Here is a 21,203-nt window from a genome sequence, read left to right as displayed (position 1 = left end):
AACTCACGATGAGTATTAAACAGAATCAGAAACAGATGTCCTTGGATTTCAATACCAAGTCCCCTATTCAATAGCTAAAGCCTATCTGACAAATAACAATTTTGGCTCAGTATACTACTCAGATGTGTGAGGTCAAGTGGACAATAATCAACTCCTGAAGTCTCCCCACTAAGCTACTCTGAGCCTTTAGCAGACATAGAGACAACACAAAGATTCCAAAGATAAGGCTCGAATGTATTCGCTACAATCAATAGTACATTAGTATCAGCAGCAATAAACAAACACTCAGAATATATTCACTAGAATCTATAACGTGCTAGTGACACAACAATAAATGAGCACTCAGACTGTTAGCTTTCAATGGGTAGAGAGAGTGAAACAAATAGAATGAAACAGATCCCGAGCTAAAGAAATAGATAGAGTGAAACAGAACCCAGACCAGTGAAACAGAGATAAAAGAAATTGATCCCAGACCAGAGTGAAATAGATCCCAAGCCTAGAGAAACAGATAGAGAGATAGAGACAGAGACATGTGCACACAAACACAAACACAAACACTCAGAAAAACAAGAGATTTCTCAAAACAAATAAGCCAGGCCTTGCAGGTTGTTGAGCACAGTGAGCTCAATGGCTCCTACTGTCTCATCAATGTACCTGACAATGTTGAACAACTCTTTGTGGTTGTTGCTGATGCTGATCACACACAAACCTCACTCACAATTTTATTAAGGGTGACTCTGGGAGTCAGATTGATTACATTTCAGGCCAAAACGGAGGTCCTTATATAGACAAATCTACGTGGCTATGCTAATTTACTCCCACGTACCTAGGTATATTCAATTTTCGTTTTCTCACGTATCTAGATATACTATATTATTTGTCATAGATCATAATCCCCATGTGAATTGTACGTAGATGAACATGATTTGTCAGGCTTAGTCATAGATCAGCTGACTGTGGTAAGAGAACATGGTTTACATAATGTGTTGAAACTTGTTTGTATTTGGTGTTATTTAGAGATGTAGCATATGTCATAAAGTAAAACCGGGTAACACATGTATTTAAAGTTTCCTGGAAGTTCCCGCAAACAAACATATCCGGGAAATATTTTTCATGGAAGCTTCAGATGCATGAGAATCTAGCTGAGTCATCTTCGAGCCAAATAACACAAAATTCGTTCCATGCAAAATTTCCGAAAAATATTTACTAACACTGCATGGTCATGCACCAGACCAGTTTGGTGCAGGTCAATGCACCGCATCTCCTCTTGCAATAGCTTGACCTCCTCGGACCACCAGTTAGCACATGCACGAGCCTTGCATCACTCAATGCGCATAGCTAAAAAAATTGTTTAGGAAGGGAGCTGGGTGAGATAATGAGGTGAGCTTACCATCTGAGAGCTCTTCCTCACCAGCTCTGAAACATTGCTTCCAAATCTATGAGACAGACACTAGCCTTCGTCCCTCAGAAACACATTCACCCGCGGCTTGATCCTCCGTCATTCCACAGACATCCTCTTTCTCGAGCATCAGGAACTCAGTCATCCAGTCAGTTTGGAGAAGAGGCTGAGCAAGAGCATCAAGGGAGTTCCAAGTGATGCGATATTTAGTCGTGGCACTGTCAATCTTCTTCTGCACTGTGTTGATGATACCACATGACCTTGTGTGTCCACGTTGACCAGTAATCCAGTCTCTCTTGAAGCCAGTAAGATGATGCTTAAGCCACAAGTGCTGATGAAGTTCATGCAACACTTCGTGTCCCTGAGCTCTGCGAAGCTTCCATTCAATATGGATGTCTTCTTCTGTATTATCAGGTGTGGTAGCATCAATTGTCTCACGAAGACATGCGACACATGGCATGTAAAGAGTCTGAATCTTGATCCAGTGTTTGATTTGACAATGGAGTGTGTTTGTCCGCTGCTGCAGTGTGGATAACTGGATTTGGGTAGCATGTGCACCTATGTTTGAGGTCTCATGAATAAGTCGGCACCTGTCAAACAAAAAACAAATTGTCAGTGAAGTTAAACAGCAGCTGAATAATCTAATTACTGCTGAGTCTCAAGCTTGATTCCGACAGCTATCAAGACACTTGGTGAAACCTTGGAGTGCAAGGATATGTCGAGTCCGTGTTTGAGCTGATCTGCTTCTACTTGTGAGAGCTCTAGTCGAACGGAAGCCTGCATCATCAGTGAGGATGTTGAGTCAAATAGATTTGCATTGGATCAGTCAGTCTCCCAATCCTCTACCATTGTGTGCCAGATTGCGAGGCTCTCAGCTGGAATTGCATCTTCAAAATTGACAAGGTTCGAAATATGTTGATTACGTCGAGGGATGGCATCCTTGAACTTTTGCAAAAGAAATACACCTGTTGAAAGTGTCAGTTAATAATGATTGATGATAAGGTTAACAACTTACCAAAGTTAGACACCTTCTGCCAGTTCCAGTCACCGAAGTGGTCATCAAGGATATCATGCCTCAAACCAGGTCCCATCTCCCGTGTGCTAGTAGCCACAGGGTTTATATTGGACCATCCATGTTCTGATGCTTCACCGTCCATTCTGGCCATCCCTTTAATAAGATTAAATGAGAATTTTGTCTGACATGTGGTGACATGGGCGGGGAGGTGGAACTTAGGCACAAGGAAAGTGATTATCTTGCTAGTATGCACCAAATGAATGTTGGAAGGATACCGAGACATGCACTCCCAAAGGTTTTTGCTCCACTGGCATGTGATGACGTATGATATGTTGAGGACGACCATCTCACTTGAATGTGACATTGTCGAAAAGAACAAATAGTCCATATTGACATATCTAATTTGATGTTGTTAGCAAACATACGCACAGTAACAAATTACTTACTTCTCCCCTTCTGGAGATCTCCCACTGCCGAGGGTCGCTTGAAGTTATGCCTTGTGCAAACAATGGCACCAATGCCTGTCGCTGCAAGGCCACACACTCTCTTCAAATCTGCAAGGTTCACTGCATTGTGACTTGCACAGCTACTTTTCTCCTGTGTGAAACCTGCATGCAACTCCAGGACACTCTTGAACCCAGATCCCTCCACAAAGTAAGCCCAGCCCTTGCTCAAACTCGGATCAGCTTCCTCTGACGATTTGTTGCAGTGACACATGCAGAAATTAGTGTTGATACCAATGAAAAAACCATAAAGCCACCTATATGGTGCTAAGATAAGCACACACATAGTGTAGAGTGAAGGAACTTACCATTTTTCTGGAGGGGCGTCTGCCCAGTCTGGTGGAAGGTTTTTTCCTGGTTGAGGACAAGTGGGATAAACCATGGCTAGTTCCCCAGAATTTGTTCCCAGAATTCCAGAGATATCATGGACATGGCCTGCCCATTTGAGGGCAATGAGATGGCGGTACTGACAGCTCATGCAAAGGAGAGATTCATAGCAGTCCTAGTATATATTTAGTCACAAAATGTACGAAATAATGAAAGACTTACTTTGAGCCTCTCTGTCCCTGTATTGTCTGTCAAGTGAGACAAAGCTTGATAGTATTTGAATGCGGAACCCTTTGATTCAAATGTATACATTTGAAAATGATTGAGGAGTCGGAAGGTGGCAGCCATTTGAGGGTCAGTACTTGTAGCAGGGTACCATCGAGCATGCAATAATTGAGTTGTGTGAGTCTGCACAGATTCGCAGTTGCAGAAATGAAGCGCAACACTGTGAATGCCGTTAATGTTAAGAACCATGAATTCGTGATCGAATGCTGGTATTGGGTTACAACATGGGACCCCTGAGGGGTGCCCGAGTTGCACACGTAGCCCAATATCACGAAGGGAAGTGCACTGAAAGTATTTGCCTGTCCAGACCTGTGTGTAATTGAGGATAAGAACTCAGAACGCAAATAGATGTTTAAAAAAATACCTCGACATGATGCAAGGACATAGCACGATGGAGAGCTACCATGCAAGATTGACAATACATTTGAAGTCCTTCACAGTCGCTGCAACGATATACAGGCTCGTTCTTGCAACTACCGAAGCCATGACAGCATTGAGACCACATCACATCCCCACAGCTTTCGAGCCTCATCAACTCACAAAGGAAAGTGTCTCGCTCTGGAACCCACAACCTCTGAGGATCATCCTGTAGCCACAAGAAATTAATGACATGTAAAGGGAGTGAGGCCATGCACATCCTACTGTGCATTTGTGGTTCTGGGTGACTCTTGATTGAAGTTGGTGTTTGCAATATAATCCATGTAAGCGTCTTCAACAATAAAGTCAAAATTGAGAGATTCAGAGGGTGTAGAAGTAAGCGTTGATGGCACATTTTTTACATTGGGTGCAGAGAAATACATTTTGGCTAAAGGGCGGAGTCTGTTGGTGACGTCAACAGATGTATGTGTATGACATGACGCGCCATGTTCAATGTCCTTAGTAGCTTGTTTGGTTGCAAACCGAGTGGCATTTTCCGCAATTAATGAGCAATTGTACTTGTTGAGCTTGCACTTGCGAGACGGGGGCATGATCAATGCAAAAAGTTGTAAAATTTGTCACATGTGACATGGTACAAAGTCAATACAAATACAAACATAATTAAGGATGCTGCCAAACTAAGTTGTTAGAAAGTAATGCATTGCATCAGTTTCTTGATCCATAAGCTGCAGTATTTCCTCCTCGGATGTAAGCCAGAGATGGGCACAGTGAAGGAGATGTGTACACTCTCTTTTTAGTTGCACAGTACAGGGACCTTCGAGATTGGCAACCAAACTTGCCAGCGCCTCAGCATTTTCAAGTAAAACTCTTGCCTCTGATAACTCAACCATGAATTCCTGGTCTAACAGCACTCCAGCCCCGTTCATCCATGTTACATAGAAGGACATTGACGCAAGGTTCACATCCGTTGTGGTTTCAGCTGCCTCCATTGTAAGTTGACATCCATAAGTCTTCCAAAGTACAGAACACATCGAGAGTAGGCTGTATAGAATCATTATCATTATTTTAAAACACTCTGAAAAGATGAATATACCTCTGTCACACCTTGCTGGTGCCTCCATCTATGCCTTGCTTTGATTCATTCATAGCCAATGTGCCTGACAGCATCCAATAGTCACTTGATCGAATGAAATAAAATAAAAAGCCACCTACCATGTGTAGTGAATCCTTTTGGAGAGTTTACAAGCTTCTGCTTGTTCTGGTGAAGGCTTCCAGTGCCTGCCCATTTGATATTCGTGAGTTAGAAAAAATTGAATGTGAAGTGAGGCGAAATTTTAAGTGTTAAACATTGTGAAAACAAATATAAAGCCACCCACTGTGTGTAGTGAACCCTTTTGATATTCGTGAGTTACAAAAAAAAAGCCTGACAGTGCAAATGATGAGTGGTATAATAATGAGGCAAAGTTGTAAGTGTTAAACATTGTAAAGGCATCAACACAATTACACAGCACTTTGCCATTGGCACTGCCACACCTTCAGGACACTTATTTACTTACCACTCATCATTCGCACTGTTAGGCAGAGCCAGCTTATTTAGTTACTGGTGCTACATTGTTCGTACTGTTGGGCAGGCTGTAGGGCGGGCTTCTAGCAGATATTGTGTCATGTTGTGAACCTAATACAATAATTGTTCTTTCTGCAAGACCGACAGTTTGATTAAGTCTCTAAGTGCCTGCAAGAGCCTCTCAATTTTTCAAGAACAGCAGGATTCCAAGAAAATATCATTGATGCAAGAACATGAAAGCACGATAACAGATATACATCTACATCTACATATACAATCATTGCACAGCATGGACTCCAGCCTCATGCTGGTACCTGCAATACTCTATCAGCAGCCAGTGCCTGTTCATACACCCTGTCAGCAGCAGCACGAGAAGAGTGATGACCAAAACATGTGTCAGGAACACCAATAACATGACTGTGAACTGCTGTGCCTATGAACAGTTGAGTTATTTGATAAAAAATGTAGTCGGAGAACATACCAGCCCTGGAACACACCTGTTTCATGGCCAACAGTGACAGTGTACCAGCATGAGGATGCAGAGGAGCTGGCAGGTGAAGCCAGGATAGTCTGTGCAGCTGGAGGCTGCACAGTGACAACTCTGGCAGTTGCTTCCTGGGAGATGGTCACAGATTGTGGTACTGTGAGGGAATCAAACTCATTGTCACTCAGGTCACCGACAGGATCAACTGAATCTTCATATAAAATTAATTTCAGAATACGAAATAAGATGCTTACTGTTGGCTCGGGTAGGGCTATTCTGGGCTTTGTGTGATCTGGCGTCAATGGCCACTATGACTATTACAATATTAGATACATAAGCAGAATGATGACAAGAAAACTTACCAGTTTGGTTGTGTATCAGCTGTAATGCACTCCAAAGCTCGGACAAGGTGAAGGTATCATCCTCATTGGGGCAGACCTTCATATTGGTCAAAAAGAGGAGTGTAATGAAATGTAGATGTAGGGTGGCTAAATGTTGACGTTAAGTCTTGTACATGGGACTTATAAAAGTTGAAAAAAAAGAACCTCGGTGATTGCCTTGCAAACACATCATCTGATTGGGTAAATTGGAAATAGAGTTGAAACCCCATCCTATATGGGGTATTCATACAAGCTTGTGGTCCATCAAACATCAAAAAATATACTATATGTGTGTCATACAAGCTTATATTGATAATTGCTTACCTCGGTGGGAATGCTAGATGCCTGGCACCTCGTGGATGACTCACGAACAGACCATTTGGTTGAAGAATAAGATGGATGCCTTCAGCTTGAGTCAGCTGCAGGGCACTGTCTCTGTATATCTGAACCAGATGTTCCTAGAATGGTTTATGAAATGGCCCAAAGTTGGCATACATTTCAAAGACAGCACTACTGGGGTATCTCTTACTGAGGCCGACTTAACGGCCGACCAAACAAAAGAATTGGGTAAACTAGTTAAGCAGCGTAAGGGAGTACATTACATCATTTTTATTTCGGTTCATGGCTAAACTACCTTAATGCAGCAACTGCGCTCTTACTGTTATCGAGCAGCCTCTTCCGCCGGCAGGGCACATAACAGACTAAATTGTTATGTACCTAGACACAGTCAGATCCATCGTACATAGACTATTAGTGTCGGGACATAACAAAACATGAAACAGAGAAAACATACCCTCAGTCATATGCATAACAGACTGAGGGGAAAAGATAAACATGGACCACTATATATAATGTTCATTGGTATTCTATAGTGTCACAGTCGTCATATGCATGACATGTGTGCCAATGGCATCGCATGTGCACCAACACTCCTCCTCGATGTGATGCGTACTGCATGCCACACTCAGTTCACCAAGACCATCACAAAGTTGATGGCAACTTCGACTGCTCGGACATGTGGACCCACTGCTGTGGAACATTTCTTACAGATGGACTACAAGGAGGACTCCTCAGTCAAGGAAGAAGTGGCTGCTCAATTGAAGAATTGTGAGTACACACAAACAAACCGCATGTCCAGCCTTTGTGCAGAAGCCAGCAAAGCAATGACAGCCCATGGCGAAGCCTACGTGATGCAGATGGAAGAGGAAGCCAAAGCCGAATGTCAACGTCACACAGACAAGGTAAAACGTGAACTAGAAGAGTTACGCAACCCCTCAGACACTCTCAAACTGCAGTAAGTTTCTTTTTCATTCACTCAAGTTTCTCAGTGTGTCTAACATACAAATAGATATATTGAAGGTTTAGGCGGAGTAGCCGGGCAACTACTAGAGACAATATTTGAGACAACTGGTTGACATGGGAGCATATACCTAGGTGGCCCGGATCCATGTGCAAACGGGGATGTTTGTGTTTTCAGGTAAGTATATGTTGCTACTTCATTGGCAAAATGATTCTAATATGCAGACAGTTTTCACCATGGGAAGGGGAGCACTGGGTTCACCTTCTGCAACTCACTTCCTGACCACACCAAACAGATTGTTGAACCATTCACAATGTTTCTGAAGGGTGCATTCAGTGAGTGCACATCCTTTTTCATTATGGGTAATTATCTAATTTTTCACAGCTTCTAGTGCTACATCTCAACCACCTGAAGGATTATGTGGTGAGGAGCAGATTGACTTTTTCAGCAGGGTCGACATGCTTGATCCCACCCCTTCTCTTACTGAAGCCTGCACTAACACCCCTTCAATTCCAATTCAAGAACCGTCGGCTTTGGAGTCTCTGCCCATGGAAGGCGGAGGTGTATTCATACACCCCGCTGACAGCAAACTTTGTAATGTGATTCACCCATCTTCACATGACCCAAACAGCTATTCCTTGCCCAACGGTTCCTTCGACTCTGGGTTCTATGGGCCTCTCAACCATTACATGATGGACATCAGTTTACCTGAGCCTGAGCCTGACATGGACTACAACCTTACCAATACTCCCTCCCTTCCCTTCTCAGGATGGCCCAGACACACCCATAACTGCGTGGAACAAGGACTTCGATGCTGGTAGGATTCCCATTGTTTCTCTGCCCCATCTTCACGATGCCTTTGCATGTGTGGCTTCACAGAGTCCTTCTGTCCAAGGCAAGAAAATACCCCGTGCACATCCTGTTATTTGGGGTCAAGCTACAGCGCCTTCTATCTATGATAAGCTCTGTGACTCAACACCACCGTCTCCTAATGCACCCCCTGCAGCCCCCTTGTTGGCAGTTCCTGATGTTGCCACTGGGCCTCTCGCAAGTGACACATCGACATCTTCCAATGCACCAGCCCTACCTTCTACCCCACCTGCACCAACATTGATGTCTCCCAATGCACCAGTTCTACCTTCTACCCCACCTGCATCAACACCAACGTCTCCCAGTGCACCAGCCCTCATGTTGGCGGTTCCACCTTCCTCCCCACCTGTATCTACATCAATGTCTTGCCATGCACCTCCTGCAGCCCTTGTCTCAGTGGTTTTACCTCCTGCCTTGCCTGCATTAACATCGACATCTATCCATGCACCTCCTGCAGCTCTTGTCTCGGCAGTTCCACCTCCTGCTCCTCCTACAGCCCTTGTCTCAGTGGTCACCACTGTTCCTGCTGTTCCTGTGCCTCTCACAACTCCTATGGAAGGTAGTCAGCCTCAATCTAGCACTGTGGACCAACCGATGGAGGAGATGCAACCATTTGATGAGATAGCCAATCAGTCGTTCCATTGCAGCAACCGAAATCATCTTCTGTCAACCCGTCTGATAGACGCTAACAAGATTGGCAACACTTCAAAGAGGTAAGTTAAATGTTCTTAGCATGGATTAGAAGGGCCATGATGTCTTTTTCAGATCTCGCAAGTCTAACACATGAAGAAAGCCACGTAAGCTCATTGGGGGCATTCGCTTTAAGTTCTTGTTACCTTGTTGCTTGTATATGCACGCTGTCTACGACTTGCACTATGTATTAATTGACGCAAATATATTCATTCTTGATGATACAAATGTTGAAATATCTTTGTAGCAACTTGAAATAAGAGACTCAAAAAAAATCGGTGTGAACGCAGGTGCAGGACTTGGCAAAATTTTGGTTGAAAGAGCACGTGACACTGTACTGGCGAGACTTCGTGAAATTTTGGTTGACAATAGATTCTAGAATGTGGCACATGCTACTGTATTGATACAGGTGCGGGACCCTGTGTGGGACTTGGCAAAATTTTGGTTGAAAGAGCATGTGACACTGTACTGGCGGGACTTCATGAAATTTTGGTTGACAATAGATTCTAGAACATGGCACATGCTACTGTATTGATACAAGTAAATGTGTCGCACTAATAGTAATAGGAACAGAAAACAAAGTATGTGATATATTTAGACAGGAGATGGTTCCCAATGGAATGTGGCACGTGCTACTGTATTGATACAAGTAAATGTGTCGAATAATAGGAACGGAAAACAAAGTATGCAATATATTTAGACAGGAGAAGAAGGTATGTCCCAAATAGGAATGGAAATGCAATATATTTGGACTGCCGTCCCATTAAGGTACACTCGGCATGCTGTTTCCCGGAGAATTGATACAGAGAAGCAGAGAGAAGCACAGAAGCACAGCAGGAATTAAGGTACATCCTGAATGGGATGGCCGGAAATGCCCGAGAACAGCACTGGCATGAGTATTGATACAGAGAAGCCGATACTATTGTGGAGGCTGGGGATCCTCACTGAGTATCAAAAACTATCCTGTTACTATCCCTGGGTTTGTATTGATAATTATGACAGTATACCCTCGTGGCTCAGATTCTACCAAATTTCACATTCCGATGCTGTGCTGTTCATGCCAAACTAGCACACACCCGTTGTGCCTTTGGCACAGGAAGCAAAAAGAGCGCTTCGCGCTCTTTGTTGGCTTCCTGGCCTTCAGCTTCATCCTACTTTGGGTGTCTTAATAATCATTGCAGGGTTTGAAATAAATTATATTTCATTCAGAGTTGTGATAAAAATTTCAAAATAAGTTACATACTTTGAGCAGGATTTTGACAAAAGTCAAAATACTATTGAATATATATATTTTCTCATCTGCTGTTGTGTCTGGTGTTCTGTGCCCCATCTCCTATGGATTACTGCCTGCTGTCCTCCTCCCATCCTGTTGTCCTCCTCCCGTCCTGTTGTCCTCCTCCCGTCCTGTTGTCCTCCTCCCGTCCTGTTGTCCTCCTCCCGTCCTGTTGTCCTCCTCCCGTCCTGTTGTCCTCCTCCCGTCCTGTTGTCCTCCTCCCGTCCTGTTGTCCTCCTCCCGTCCTGTTGTCCTCCTCCCGTCCTGTTGTCCTCCTCCCGTCCTGTTGTCCTCCTCCCGTCCTGTTGTCCTCCTCCCGTCCTGTTGTCCTCCTCCCGTCCTGTTGTCCTCCTCCCGTCCTGTTGTCCTCCTCCCGTCCTGTTGTCCTCCTCCCGTCCTGTTGTCCTCCTCCCGTCCTGTTGTCCTCCTCCCGTCCTCTTGTCCTCCCCCTTCCCCCTTCTCTCATTCTCCCATTCTCCTGTTTTTCCCATTCTTCTATTTTCCTGTTCTGTTTTCCTGTTCTCTGTTCTCCTATTCTCCTATTTTCCCTATTTTTTCTGTTTTCCCATTTCTCTCATTCTCCTATTCTCCTTTCCCATTTCCCATTTCTCAATTGTCTTTTCTTAATATGTAGTTGAATTTATGTTTAATTTCATAAATAATAAATGTTTTTCAATGAGTGCTGCCCTAACGGGCAGCGGACGCGTGACAGCCATGCGAGTTTCCAAATCGAGCTTTAAGCGAGGTAAGCGAAAACCACATGGCGTTTAGCGAAAAACGCATGACCTTTAGCGAAACGCACATGGCCCTACGCGAAAACCACGCGAGCGTCCGGTACTTCCCTCACCCATCCTCCCTTACTTTATAGATGGAAATGACGACGAAAACGACTTCGAAAACGCTACTGTGAACCTGGCTAGTATCAGCGACGGTATATGTACTGATTATGGGAACTCAGGTAGTTAGAAAAAATCAACACTTAAAGGACATGGAATATGGATTGGTGGGACATTGGAGTATTTTTTACAAGGAGTTCCATTCGAGACTGTAAAGTCAATGGGTCGGTGGTAAGGTGATTCCTTTGTCAGGTATTCGCCACATTTTCACTTCATGCAATCCCCTTTTTGTCAAGTGCAGCTCTATTCTACGTGGATAGCAGTAATGGACAAGTAGAGCGAATATAATGTCTTATCTAGTTACCACTTATCTCCTTGGCGAGCTGCTCAGCCTTGGACTTGACATCCTCGATCGTACCGGCCTGTTTAACGCATCAATGAACGCGACCCCAAATTTACACATGTGTGCGTACCATGTAAAATGCAGACTCAGGCAAGTTATCGTGTGTACCGGAAAGGATCTCCCTGAAAGAGCGAATGGTGTCCTTCAAAGGTACTAGCTTGCCTTCGTAACCCGTGAACACCTGTGCGACCTGGAAAGGTTGCGACATGAAACGCTGAATCTTACGAGCACGCTCGACCTAGTCTCCATCAGCATTACACCATTACTTCTGTCTTTGTATCACTGACCGTTAACTTGTCCTCTTCTGACAACTCATCCATACCAAGAATGGCAATGATATCTTGCAGAGACTTGTAGTCCTGAAGAATCTTCTGGACCGCGGTGGCGACCTCGTAATGCTCTTGACCAACAATACGGGGGTCAAGCATGCGCGACTTGGAGTCAAGGGGGTCGACAGCAGGGTAGATACCAAGCTCGGCGATACCACGCGACAGCACAGTGGTAGCGTCCAAGTGAGCGAAAGTAGTAGCAGGAGCAGGATCAGTCAAATCATCAGCGGGAACGTAGACTGCTTGCACTGAAGTGATTGAACCCTTCTTAGTGGTGGTGATGCGCTCTTGCCTAAATCCAAGGTCAAATGAATACTAGAGCGAACGCGGTAGTGCACATACATGCCACCCATGTCAGTCGAGAGAGTAGGTTGGTAACCGACGGCGGAGGGGATACGGCCAAGCAGAGCGGATACCTCGGAACCAGCCTGGGTGAAGCGGAAGATGTTGTCGATGAAGAGCAACACATCCTGGCCTTCTTCGTCGCGGAAGTACTCGGCAATAGTGAGACCAGTAAGCGCGACACGTGCACGTGCACCAGGGGGCTCGTTCATTTGACCGAAGACGAGAGCCACCTTGGAGTCGCCCTCAAGGTTGATGACACCAGTCTCAATCATTTCATGGTACAAATCGTTACCCTCGCGAGTACGTTCGCCAACACCTATCGAATAAAGGAAATAAGTCTAAGGGCCTGATGCGACCAAAAACAATCGAGTTTAACCAACCGCAGAAGATAGAGAAACCACCGTGGGCTTTGGCAACATTGTTGATAAGCTCCTGAATCAACACAGTCTTGCCGACACCAGCACCACCGAAAAGACCAATTTTACCACCACGGGCGTAAGGAGCGAGTAGGTCGACGACCTTGATACCGGTCTCCAAAACCTCAGCAGTGGTCGACTGATCAACAAATGGAGGAGGGTCGGCGTGAATTGGCGAGAGTTTGACACCTTTTATAGGGCCACGCTCGTCGATTGGCTCACCGATGACGTTCATGATACGGCCGAGAGTTGCGGTACCGACAGGAATTTGAATAGGAGCGCCGGTGTCGACTACCCTCTGGCCGCGGACGAGACCCTCCGTACCGTCCATAGCAATGGTACGGACAGAGTTCTCGCCAAGATGTGATGCGACCTCGAGGACAAGACGGCCACCGTGGAAGTCCTGAACCTCCAGTGCATTGAGAATAGGTGGAAGAGCATCGGTCTCGAACTGAACATCGACGACGGCACCAATGACGGTTTTAACGGTCCCAACAGCTCCCTTCACTTCTGTTGCATATGTCCGTGCTATAACCCGAGTTCACCCGGTCCAAATAGAAAGACGCGAAAATAGCCAGAAAAACTCAGTAAGCAGTAGAGATAACAATCCCAAAGTTGGAACTAACCGTGTTGCGCTGATGCACGCGTAGGACGAACGGCTGCGTTTTGCTTTTGGGAGGAGGAAGGAACGGCAACACGCGACAAAGAATAAGCAGCGGTGTTGACGAACCGGCTTGTGTTCCTTGCACTGTTGGCCGCTCTCCGTGAGAGGCGGGTAACGCCGCGGGCGGTAAGCATTCTTCTGACGAACGACGACGACGACGACGACAGATATAAAGTTGCGAGAGACACTTACCGACACACTTATTCACAAACGTGCGAAATTCAATTTCCGTTCAAAGCTCCGCTATCGGCACCAACAAACATTGCTCGGCGTTGTCCGCCATTCTGCGAGCAGAACCGGTTTCCGCCCGTCAGATCATCGGCAGAATCCAGACTTTTTCACCCTGTTCACCTTTCCTGGTCAGCTCAGAGCACTTTCTTGTGAGGTAGAAGAAAATTGTATAACCCCAGACAGACTCCAAACCATTGGCAGTGTGTGAGAGTCTCATACTAGTGCCACATTACCAGTTACATACTATTTCAAATCTTGCACCTTAATTCAAACACCGCAACTTTGGACTCTACACACCTAGTCAACTGGCATAAGTTGTTGTGGCATCAAGTTTGCCACTGTTTGCCACTACCAAAAATCCATCCAAACAGTTGACAAGCTGTAAGGTACACCAGCAGCTTAGCAATATAACCATCATAGCAGCCCCAGCCCCAGCCCCTGACTCGCTTATATCATCCACTCCAATAGTTTCTCACCTAAATTGGTTTGTTTGCGGCCTTGCACCTCTTCCTTTCTGTCACTTATTACATGCATGTATATATGTATTCTCTCACAGCATCAAGCCCAGAAATTGCTCAACAATACTGTGCTAATCTGGCCAAAATATCAATTCCTTTTTCCACTGTGTTTGGTCCAAGCAGATCCACCTGATTATAATCTGGTTGATGTATCCAATGTCGTCTTCATTGCAATTGTGAATGGCACATTTGTTTCCACAGTTATGCTTGATCACCAACATGTTTCCATTCACGTCACCATCAACCCAATTCAAACCCGTGAGACCTCAAATCAGTGAGTTCAGAGGGGGAAACACTGTTTCGTTCTCACAAAAGAAAGTGTAGCCATACTTGTTCTCCATCTTGTCCCAATGATAGACTGGATTGTAAGTCTTTCTACCACAGCTAGTGGAGGTGATGAACTTGTTAGTCCCCAAATGGTTTACCCAGTGTATAATTTCAAGGTGTGAGAGGTCTTCACATTCTACACCGTATATGTGTATGGGCACGGACACAAGATAAGGTTGTGTGGCCTTTGTCCCATAGACCATGCCCCTATATGATGTGCTATACGCCTATGTGGTGTCCTTTCATGAGTACCCACTCATTAACTGCATGTATGACACACTTACAGCTCTACTGTGTTTGATCAGGCCTTCTTGTATGTCGACACTGAGTAAGTCATCTGGCATGGGCTCTGGTGGGAGCCATACTGTCCAGTTCCTATTTGCATGGTATAAGGGACAAAGGGTGTTTCCACACTCTTGTGACAAACACTGCATTGAGTGTGAGCTCTCCATTATGTGTTGGACCGAGAAACGCTCATCCCATTCTAGTTTCAGGCTTTGGCCACTGTCATCTGCCACTTTGCGCCAACACCTTGGGCACTTTTCCTTGCAAGGTGCCCCCAGAAAGCTATCACTTGCTTCAAGGTGAAACTGGGAGTCCCTCATCATTCCCATGCCATCATCCTGTGAACCAAGCACTGATGCATGGCTCATCACACCCACGTGCATCAATGTCCACTCCGGATATAACACCACGAGCCCTCTGGCTGTCATCGCTACCATGTCAGCAGTAGTGTGAGAGGACAAGAGGACTCTCCAAGGATTGCCCTGTGTGGATTCGGACACTGTGATTTTGACCCCATTTCTACAAAATACGACCACATGTTTCACTGTGCACTGGAACCTGCTGTTCACCTGAATCTGTGCATCTTCACGTCAATATCGAAGGGTTTGTGTGATGAAAAACTCCACTGTGTCCATTTCATTTGCCATGACCACGATGTTGAGGTCATTGGGAAATATATCATTACCCAATAGCATCTTCAAAGCGCAACTTCCTGTTATCAATGTGCCTGCAGTGTTCAGAACATAGCGTAGTTGTGTGACATGGTGGCTGATGAAGGGCCTTACAATCTCGGTAAGCCGCTGCTCAATCACGCGCCTACCCACCACTCTCATGTCATGTGTCGTGTTCATGTACACAACCATGTCTGGGAGTGGTTGTATGTTTTGGTACATCAGATGCACAAGGGACCATGTCCTGAAAACTGGCAAAAGAAGGTCAGTACCAGACTTCCTCATCACAAATTGATTTCTTTCTTACATGTCATAGATCCGGATATCATCTGGTGGCACATTCTCCACCAACTAGTTGTAGGGTGTCAACATTGTATGTTTCATGCTACCAATTTACTGCAGACTCCAGCACCACCACCCCATTCCAGCCAGTGATTGCACCATGAGATCCTTCTAATTAAGCCCACCAAGAACGTCAAACATGATCATTCATGGAATATTTGGAATTGTGCAAGATCTATCCGATGAGATCACATAAATTGGCCCAATATATTGATATCCACTTATTCATGTCTCACTCTTGACTCACAGGGCCCAACCTCAGCAGTCTTTCTCATTCATCATTACTGCCTCCAAACTGACACTGTAACCCATATGTCACACATTAACTGTGAACTTCCTGGGCTCTATCTGGTTCTATGTGAGTTTTCCTATGATGAACCTCTCTTCTCGCTGATGACAGAGAATACAGAATAAAGCGAGACAGCATCTTCCCGCTTTTCCATGTACCACAACTGCACCTGTGTTTGGACAAACACTACAGAATATCCCATTGTAGACTTGTCTGATATTCTTCACGATATGCCCAATCGTCAGAGGTTCAAAGGTATGTGTCCACATGTGTTGCACTGATTGAATCTGAGGGTACTCTTCCTTACATAGACTTTGTTGCCTTCCTCATTTGAGAGGGCATCTTTATGTTTTTTCTTGATGATGCTGTGGAAGGGTATGCTCTGGCAGATGCATTCAATGCTGAATAGACCTTGTGTACAATGGATGCGCTCGCTCATGCATTTGGATAATGTAGGCCTATTAGAGTATTGTTCAATCCTGATTCCTTGGTTTCCCATACATAGCACATCACAATTGAACTTATATCAAATCACAAACATTGCTCCTGCGGTCTTCAAAACATGGGATTGGGGTCCCAGATCATTTCCCCCCTGCTCAGGAAAATAAGTCTCACAGATGTGCCATTGCAAGATCCAATGCTATGTTTTGGTCTATGGTTCAACGACTCTGTCTTGCCTCCCCACTGTCCGTCATCTCCACAACCACCATGTCTGTAGCATTATTGCAACTCTTGGATGTCTTTCATAGTGACACTGCCTTCATACTGAGTCAGTCATCTTTCTCATGACGAATCTGTCCTGACCCCCCAATTTTATAAGTATCACACACTGGCAGGGACTCTCCCCATTTTCATGTTTTGTCAGGCAGTGACATCCAGGCCTCTCCATCTCGTCCAGCTTTTCATGAGCCTGCACTCTCTGTGTTATTTGTCACTCAGCACTTGTTTTCCCATTGACCTCTTTTTGCCAGTAAACACATGTATCATACATAATACGATTTGTTCACAATTTCAGGCACAGTGTGGACCATTGCGCACAATCATACAGTGCACACTGTTTGCACTCAGGGTCTTGATCTAGCTGAAGTCCTAGCCTATGATGCCTGGTTGCTTCTTGATTTTGATTAAGGTGAAGGAGTTCAATGAGCACTGAGGCACTGACAGCCACCCACCCCTTGGCAAGCATCAGTCTGACTACTTATACAATGAGCAATACATTATGTTGCTTACTACTGATATACTACTTCATGCACATTCAGCATCACCTGGCATATGCTTACACACTTATACTGCACAGTGTCACAGTCAGTCACAATCATGTGAGGCGGTTACAATCCGCACAATGTCTACCTTATATCTAATACAACTTCTATGTGATTTCTTCCTGTGTGTCCTACAGGGTCCTTTCCCAGCACATGAATGGAGTGAATGTTTGCCAGGCACACAGTGCAATCTTCTGATGCATGTGGAGTTAAAGAGGATCCTCCCTGTCGAAACCTTAATGCATCTTTACTTTCATGCATCCATCAAACCTTGCTTCATGGTGCTGTCTTACCTGGAGATCGTGGCTTCTGACTCAGTTTTTGGGCTGTTCACACATGTACTTAAGTCCCAGAAAACTTGATTAGCTACAGACATACACCAAAAATGATCACAAGCAACCATAATGCAATGCACTCCATTCTTCATCAGTTATATACAGACACTCATGTAGCTTGCCACTCACCTGTTAATTATAATGTTGGACACCAGCATGTCATCCTTAGTCATGTCCATAATTTGGCCATCGACTCACGAGCTCTGCTTTACCATTAGAATACTTCCTTTCACTACAGCAGACCTGCCGTCATCCAGTACTATCCAATGCAATAGACAGTTCAACATAGTATTATCCTCTATCTTTTCGAAAAACACTGTGTAGGTTCCATTCAGAGCCATCATGGTGTTTGGAACATCATAGAATGTGCATTGTAGGTGTTGTCATGTGCATGTGACAGCGTTGAGTTCTTGCTGTTGTACCCAGTAGTTAACATATAGGTCGTTGAGCCTCGGTGCCCTCCTCATGCCATCAATCACCGGAATTGAGACCAAAAATGGCCTGTGGTATGCCATACCATAGAAAACACCCTTGAAGCACTGTAAGAATCTCTGCACAGTCACATCAGTGGCTATGGATATGAACTGCCGTCCCTCTCCTACTGGTCATTGACAGTGTATTTCTCTTGGAATGAATTTCACGTCTAACCCTATTTGGCAGTGTTAGTGACACACATTGATTGAATTTATAGTTGCACATATGGTTGGACACACCCACCCCTTCCACATTCCTTGACATGATAGTGAAGTTGTAGTGACAGACATTATTTGTGCAGTACCAGTTCAGCCACCATTCAACGTCAATGTTGTGGAATGTGTTTGTCACCGAGTCATCCGTGTCCCAGTTGATAGATTTGCGCATTTATCTCTCCTGGACATGATGCCATAGTGTGGGGCATCAGTTCTAGCACTCCTCTCCAATGAAGTCCATCCTGGTCTCCACTCTCAGATTTTCATTCAGATCACCAGCACAACTGAGTTTGTGGTCCAATCCAACCAAATTGCCTATGTGGGTGCAAATCACCACTCTCTGTTCCAGCCATTGTGGATAAAAGCATGTCACACCCCCTGTTGTTATGCATATCATGTCAGCAGTAGTGGGAGCATTTAAAATTAGGTGCAGAATGTGGTCTTTGTTGACAGGAGAGGCGAGTGTGATAATGTGGGTGTCCTGGCTATATTTGCAGAAATGTCCTATGCTGGTAGCTATTGCAGGGTGACTGACATGAAATATTGTGCTGTAACCCATGTTGTTGACTATGAAATTGTCCAGATTTTGGAAGCCTTCAACTGGCACTACCATGTTTAAGTCTTGCATAACCTGCTTGAATTCTCCAGTGAGTATGCATTGTGCACTTGATCCCGTTATTGTCATATCCCGCGTTCCGGACCCGGATGTATCACACACATCATTTCCGGATTTCCAGATCTGACCGACTTCTATCTATGTCCGGATCCAACCCACGTCTAACTTCCGTGCCTAATCCCTTTGTACGTTCCTATTCCAGTTAGACTATATTATTCTCTGTACCTCATTTCACTTCTGCCTTTATTTTCCTCTGTTCTCATCTCCTGGTTCATTTACTATTTTCGATAGACTAGTGTTTGACTTTTCTATAACATCCGTCCACAGCCTCGCATAGCTTCGGACTGCGCTGGCTTGTCCTCCATTAAGTCCTCCATAGTATATAAACCCTGTAGAATCTATGTACATCTTTAGTTCGAATATTATCTTAGACTCTGCTCATTCTCCCCTCCATTTGACTTGAGTTATTCTCTCGTCGACCTCCACTAGTCTTAGGGTCGATCCCGATAGACTTATCACCTCTGCCTCTACCTTTGGTAGTCCTCCACTGTTTCCTTTCTAGTTCGGCCATCGTCCGGATTAGTCTTATCACCTGTTCCCGAATGTCCACCGGAATTCCTGCACATTGGACAATCAGAATCTGGACATCGTCCAATACTTCCGGACATCGCCTGACGCCCTTTGGACATCGTCCATTAGCCTTTGAAAGCTAGGGGCACGTACTCGGGGAAGGGGCGCAGCACACGAGCTGAAGCCAAGCCCTTCGGATTGAACCTTTGAGCACGATCTTAACAGTTATCAGGCCTTTGGATTGACATAGTACTCTCTTGAAATTGTGGAAATCTTGACCCACAAATGATTCCAACAGCCTCCTGAAGCATCTCAGAATGACACTTTTCCCCACTTTGTGCAACCTCCAAGTTGTGCAACTTGTTGATGTGACATCAGATATCGCCATTTTATCAAGGACTTTCATGATGATATCTTCATTCAAATCACAAGCAACTGTCACCCAGGTCAGCATATGTTTATGCAGAAGGACAGGGTCTCACAGTTCATGTTTGATTGTGATGAAGGCGAGCCCTTGGATATGCAACTCCATTCCACAACAATCTTGATGGGTTTAGGGCTGTCTTTATGTGGCTCTTTCTGGTGTAACATGTTGTATTTCTCCTCCATTTGCAACATCCCGCTTTCAACGAGTTGAGACACAAACATATATTTCGAGCACAATCCTTACAATTTAGACACATCTATATAAACATTTGAGTGATTACTGTTTGACTTTGCCAATCACACTTTTACTCTCTATTCTTCAGTGAGCTCCATCGCTTGTTCACCATAAAGGTCATCATCATCCTCCACACCATCATCAGCCTTTCAAGATCCTTCTCCCTCATAATCAGTGTTGTCCACTGCAAACCTTTTCTTCACATGACCCTTGTCAGCGACATCAACTGCTTTGTGTTTTCCTTTCACATTGATGAAGTAGCTTGCAAACATCTGAGAACTGACCCCAGCATCAGGCATCAACTTCATGGACTTGAGCATGACCTGGTAACACCTAGATCTGTTCTTGTCCTCATGAGCACTATTTTCCTGTTTGCTTGGGGAAATAGTCCATCTATGGCTCTATCAGATTTTTGACAATGATAAGCTCAAGGTTAGACTTACAATTTAAGCTGGCACTCTAATAAGACAACATCACCAGTTTTGATCTTCGAGCAGTATTCATGAGGTCCAATGAGAACTCCATGGCCATCTCAGATGTTAGGCGCAATGATAGTGCATTCCTGCAAGTGATATTGCCCAATGACAGCCACATAACGACCCAATGGGTTGGGTAAATCAGATAGTTGCTGCATTCCTGCTGCAGTAGTGTAAATCTTGATGAACATTCTTCCACAGGATATCACTCACAGTGTAAGGTTGCAGCTAGGAGAGACCCTCCTCCTGGAGGGCCACCTGCTGATGCAGCAGCTTTCACCTTAGCTAGAGTTATTACTGGTGAGTGGCAATGCAAGGGCAGAGAGAGAAGTGCAACATACAAGGACTTTGTGTAGTATCACCTTCCACAAGGATGAATAGCATCAATTCAAATGTACTTGCATGGACTCAACAAGCAATATACATACCAGCCAATATCTCCACATCTCAAACATGGGACCGAAGCCCAT

General features: G+C 44.8%; 6 protein-coding genes across 6 annotated transcripts; 1 reads left to right on the top strand and 5 right to left on the bottom strand.

Moving 5' to 3' along the window:
* Window positions 1-1,436: 1,436 nt before the first annotated feature.
* Window positions 1,437-3,914, bottom strand: EDB93DRAFT_1250199 (uncharacterized protein; the record flags this gene model as incomplete). The annotated part of the gene is made up of 8 exons (XM_041452971.1): window positions 1,437-1,989; window positions 2,049-2,176; window positions 2,246-2,364; window positions 2,415-2,567; window positions 2,861-3,174; window positions 3,226-3,419; window positions 3,467-3,838; window positions 3,894-3,914. 8 exons carry the CDS (start codon window positions 3,912-3,914, stop codon window positions 1,437-1,439), a joined length of 1,854 nt encoding a protein of 617 aa, XP_041307819.1.
* A 3,317-nt stretch (window positions 3,915-7,231) lies between these two features.
* EDB93DRAFT_1250197 (uncharacterized protein) lies at window positions 7,232-9,292 on the top strand (the record flags this gene model as incomplete). Its single annotated transcript, XM_041452970.1, has 5 exons — window positions 7,232-7,629; window positions 7,864-7,970; window positions 8,020-8,283; window positions 8,339-9,218; window positions 9,271-9,292. 5 exons carry the CDS (start codon window positions 7,232-7,234, stop codon window positions 9,290-9,292), a joined length of 1,671 nt encoding a protein of 556 aa, XP_041307818.1.
* Window positions 9,293-10,461: 1,169 nt separating this feature from the next.
* EDB93DRAFT_1103808 (uncharacterized protein) lies at window positions 10,462-10,959 on the bottom strand (the record flags this gene model as incomplete). The annotated part of the gene is made up of 1 exon (XM_041447345.1): window positions 10,462-10,959. The coding sequence occupies one exon, from the start codon at window positions 10,957-10,959 to the stop codon at window positions 10,462-10,464; it is 498 nt and encodes a 165-aa protein (XP_041307817.1).
* Window positions 10,960-11,395: 436 nt separating this feature from the next.
* On the bottom strand, window positions 11,396-13,658 carry EDB93DRAFT_1337181 (ATP2, beta subunit of the F1 sector of mitochondrial F1F0 ATP synthase). The gene is made up of 6 exons (XM_041455355.1): window positions 13,424-13,658; window positions 12,762-13,325; window positions 12,379-12,697; window positions 11,995-12,328; window positions 11,778-11,945; window positions 11,396-11,726 (listed from the first exon to the last, which is right to left on the bottom strand). The coding sequence occupies exons 1-6, from the start codon at window positions 13,593-13,595 to the stop codon at window positions 11,661-11,663; spliced, it is 1,623 nt and encodes a 540-aa protein (XP_041307816.1). The 5' UTR covers window positions 13,596-13,658; the 3' UTR covers window positions 11,396-11,660.
* Window positions 13,659-14,281: 623 nt separating this feature from the next.
* Window positions 14,282-15,259, bottom strand: EDB93DRAFT_1103806 (uncharacterized protein; the record flags this gene model as incomplete). Its single annotated transcript, XM_041447344.1, has 3 exons — window positions 14,282-14,475; window positions 14,521-14,764; window positions 14,822-15,259. 3 exons carry the CDS (start codon window positions 15,257-15,259, stop codon window positions 14,282-14,284), a joined length of 876 nt encoding a protein of 291 aa, XP_041307815.1.
* A 4,194-nt stretch (window positions 15,260-19,453) lies between these two features.
* On the bottom strand, window positions 19,454-21,203 carry EDB93DRAFT_1103805 (uncharacterized protein; the record flags this gene model as incomplete). Its single annotated transcript, XM_041447343.1, has 9 exons — window positions 19,454-19,705; window positions 19,750-19,800; window positions 19,880-20,031; window positions 20,079-20,218; window positions 20,450-20,650; window positions 20,701-20,776; window positions 20,947-21,013; window positions 21,075-21,095; window positions 21,162-21,203. 9 exons carry the CDS (start codon window positions 21,201-21,203, stop codon window positions 19,454-19,456), a joined length of 1,002 nt encoding a protein of 333 aa, XP_041307814.1.

Source organism: Suillus bovinus (genome assembly GCF_016758785.1).
Source record: "Suillus bovinus strain UH-Sbo-P2 chromosome Unknown EDB93scaffold_26, whole genome shotgun sequence".
NCBI lineage: Eukaryota > Fungi > Basidiomycota > Agaricomycetes > Boletales > Suillaceae > Suillus > Suillus bovinus.
Note: the sequence above shows the minus strand (reverse complement) of the source record. Positions and strands in the feature narration are given on the sequence as shown.

What these genes read in the sequence shown, in the direction of transcription:
- EDB93DRAFT_1337181 (XM_041455355.1), bottom strand. Translation starts at nt 13,595, where the DNA reads ATGCTTACCGCCCGCGGCGTTACCCGCCTCTCACGGAGAGCGGCCAAC. An exon ending in CAGAAGAGGACAAGTTAACG is followed by an intron (nt 11,946 to 11,994) that starts GTCAGTGATACA and finishes GATGGAGACTAG; the next exon opens with GTCGAGCGTGCTCGTAAGAT. An exon ending in CTGAGTCTGCATTTTACATG is followed by an intron (nt 11,727 to 11,777) that starts GTACGCACACAT and finishes TGCGTTAAACAG; the next exon opens with GCCGGTACGATCGAGGATGT.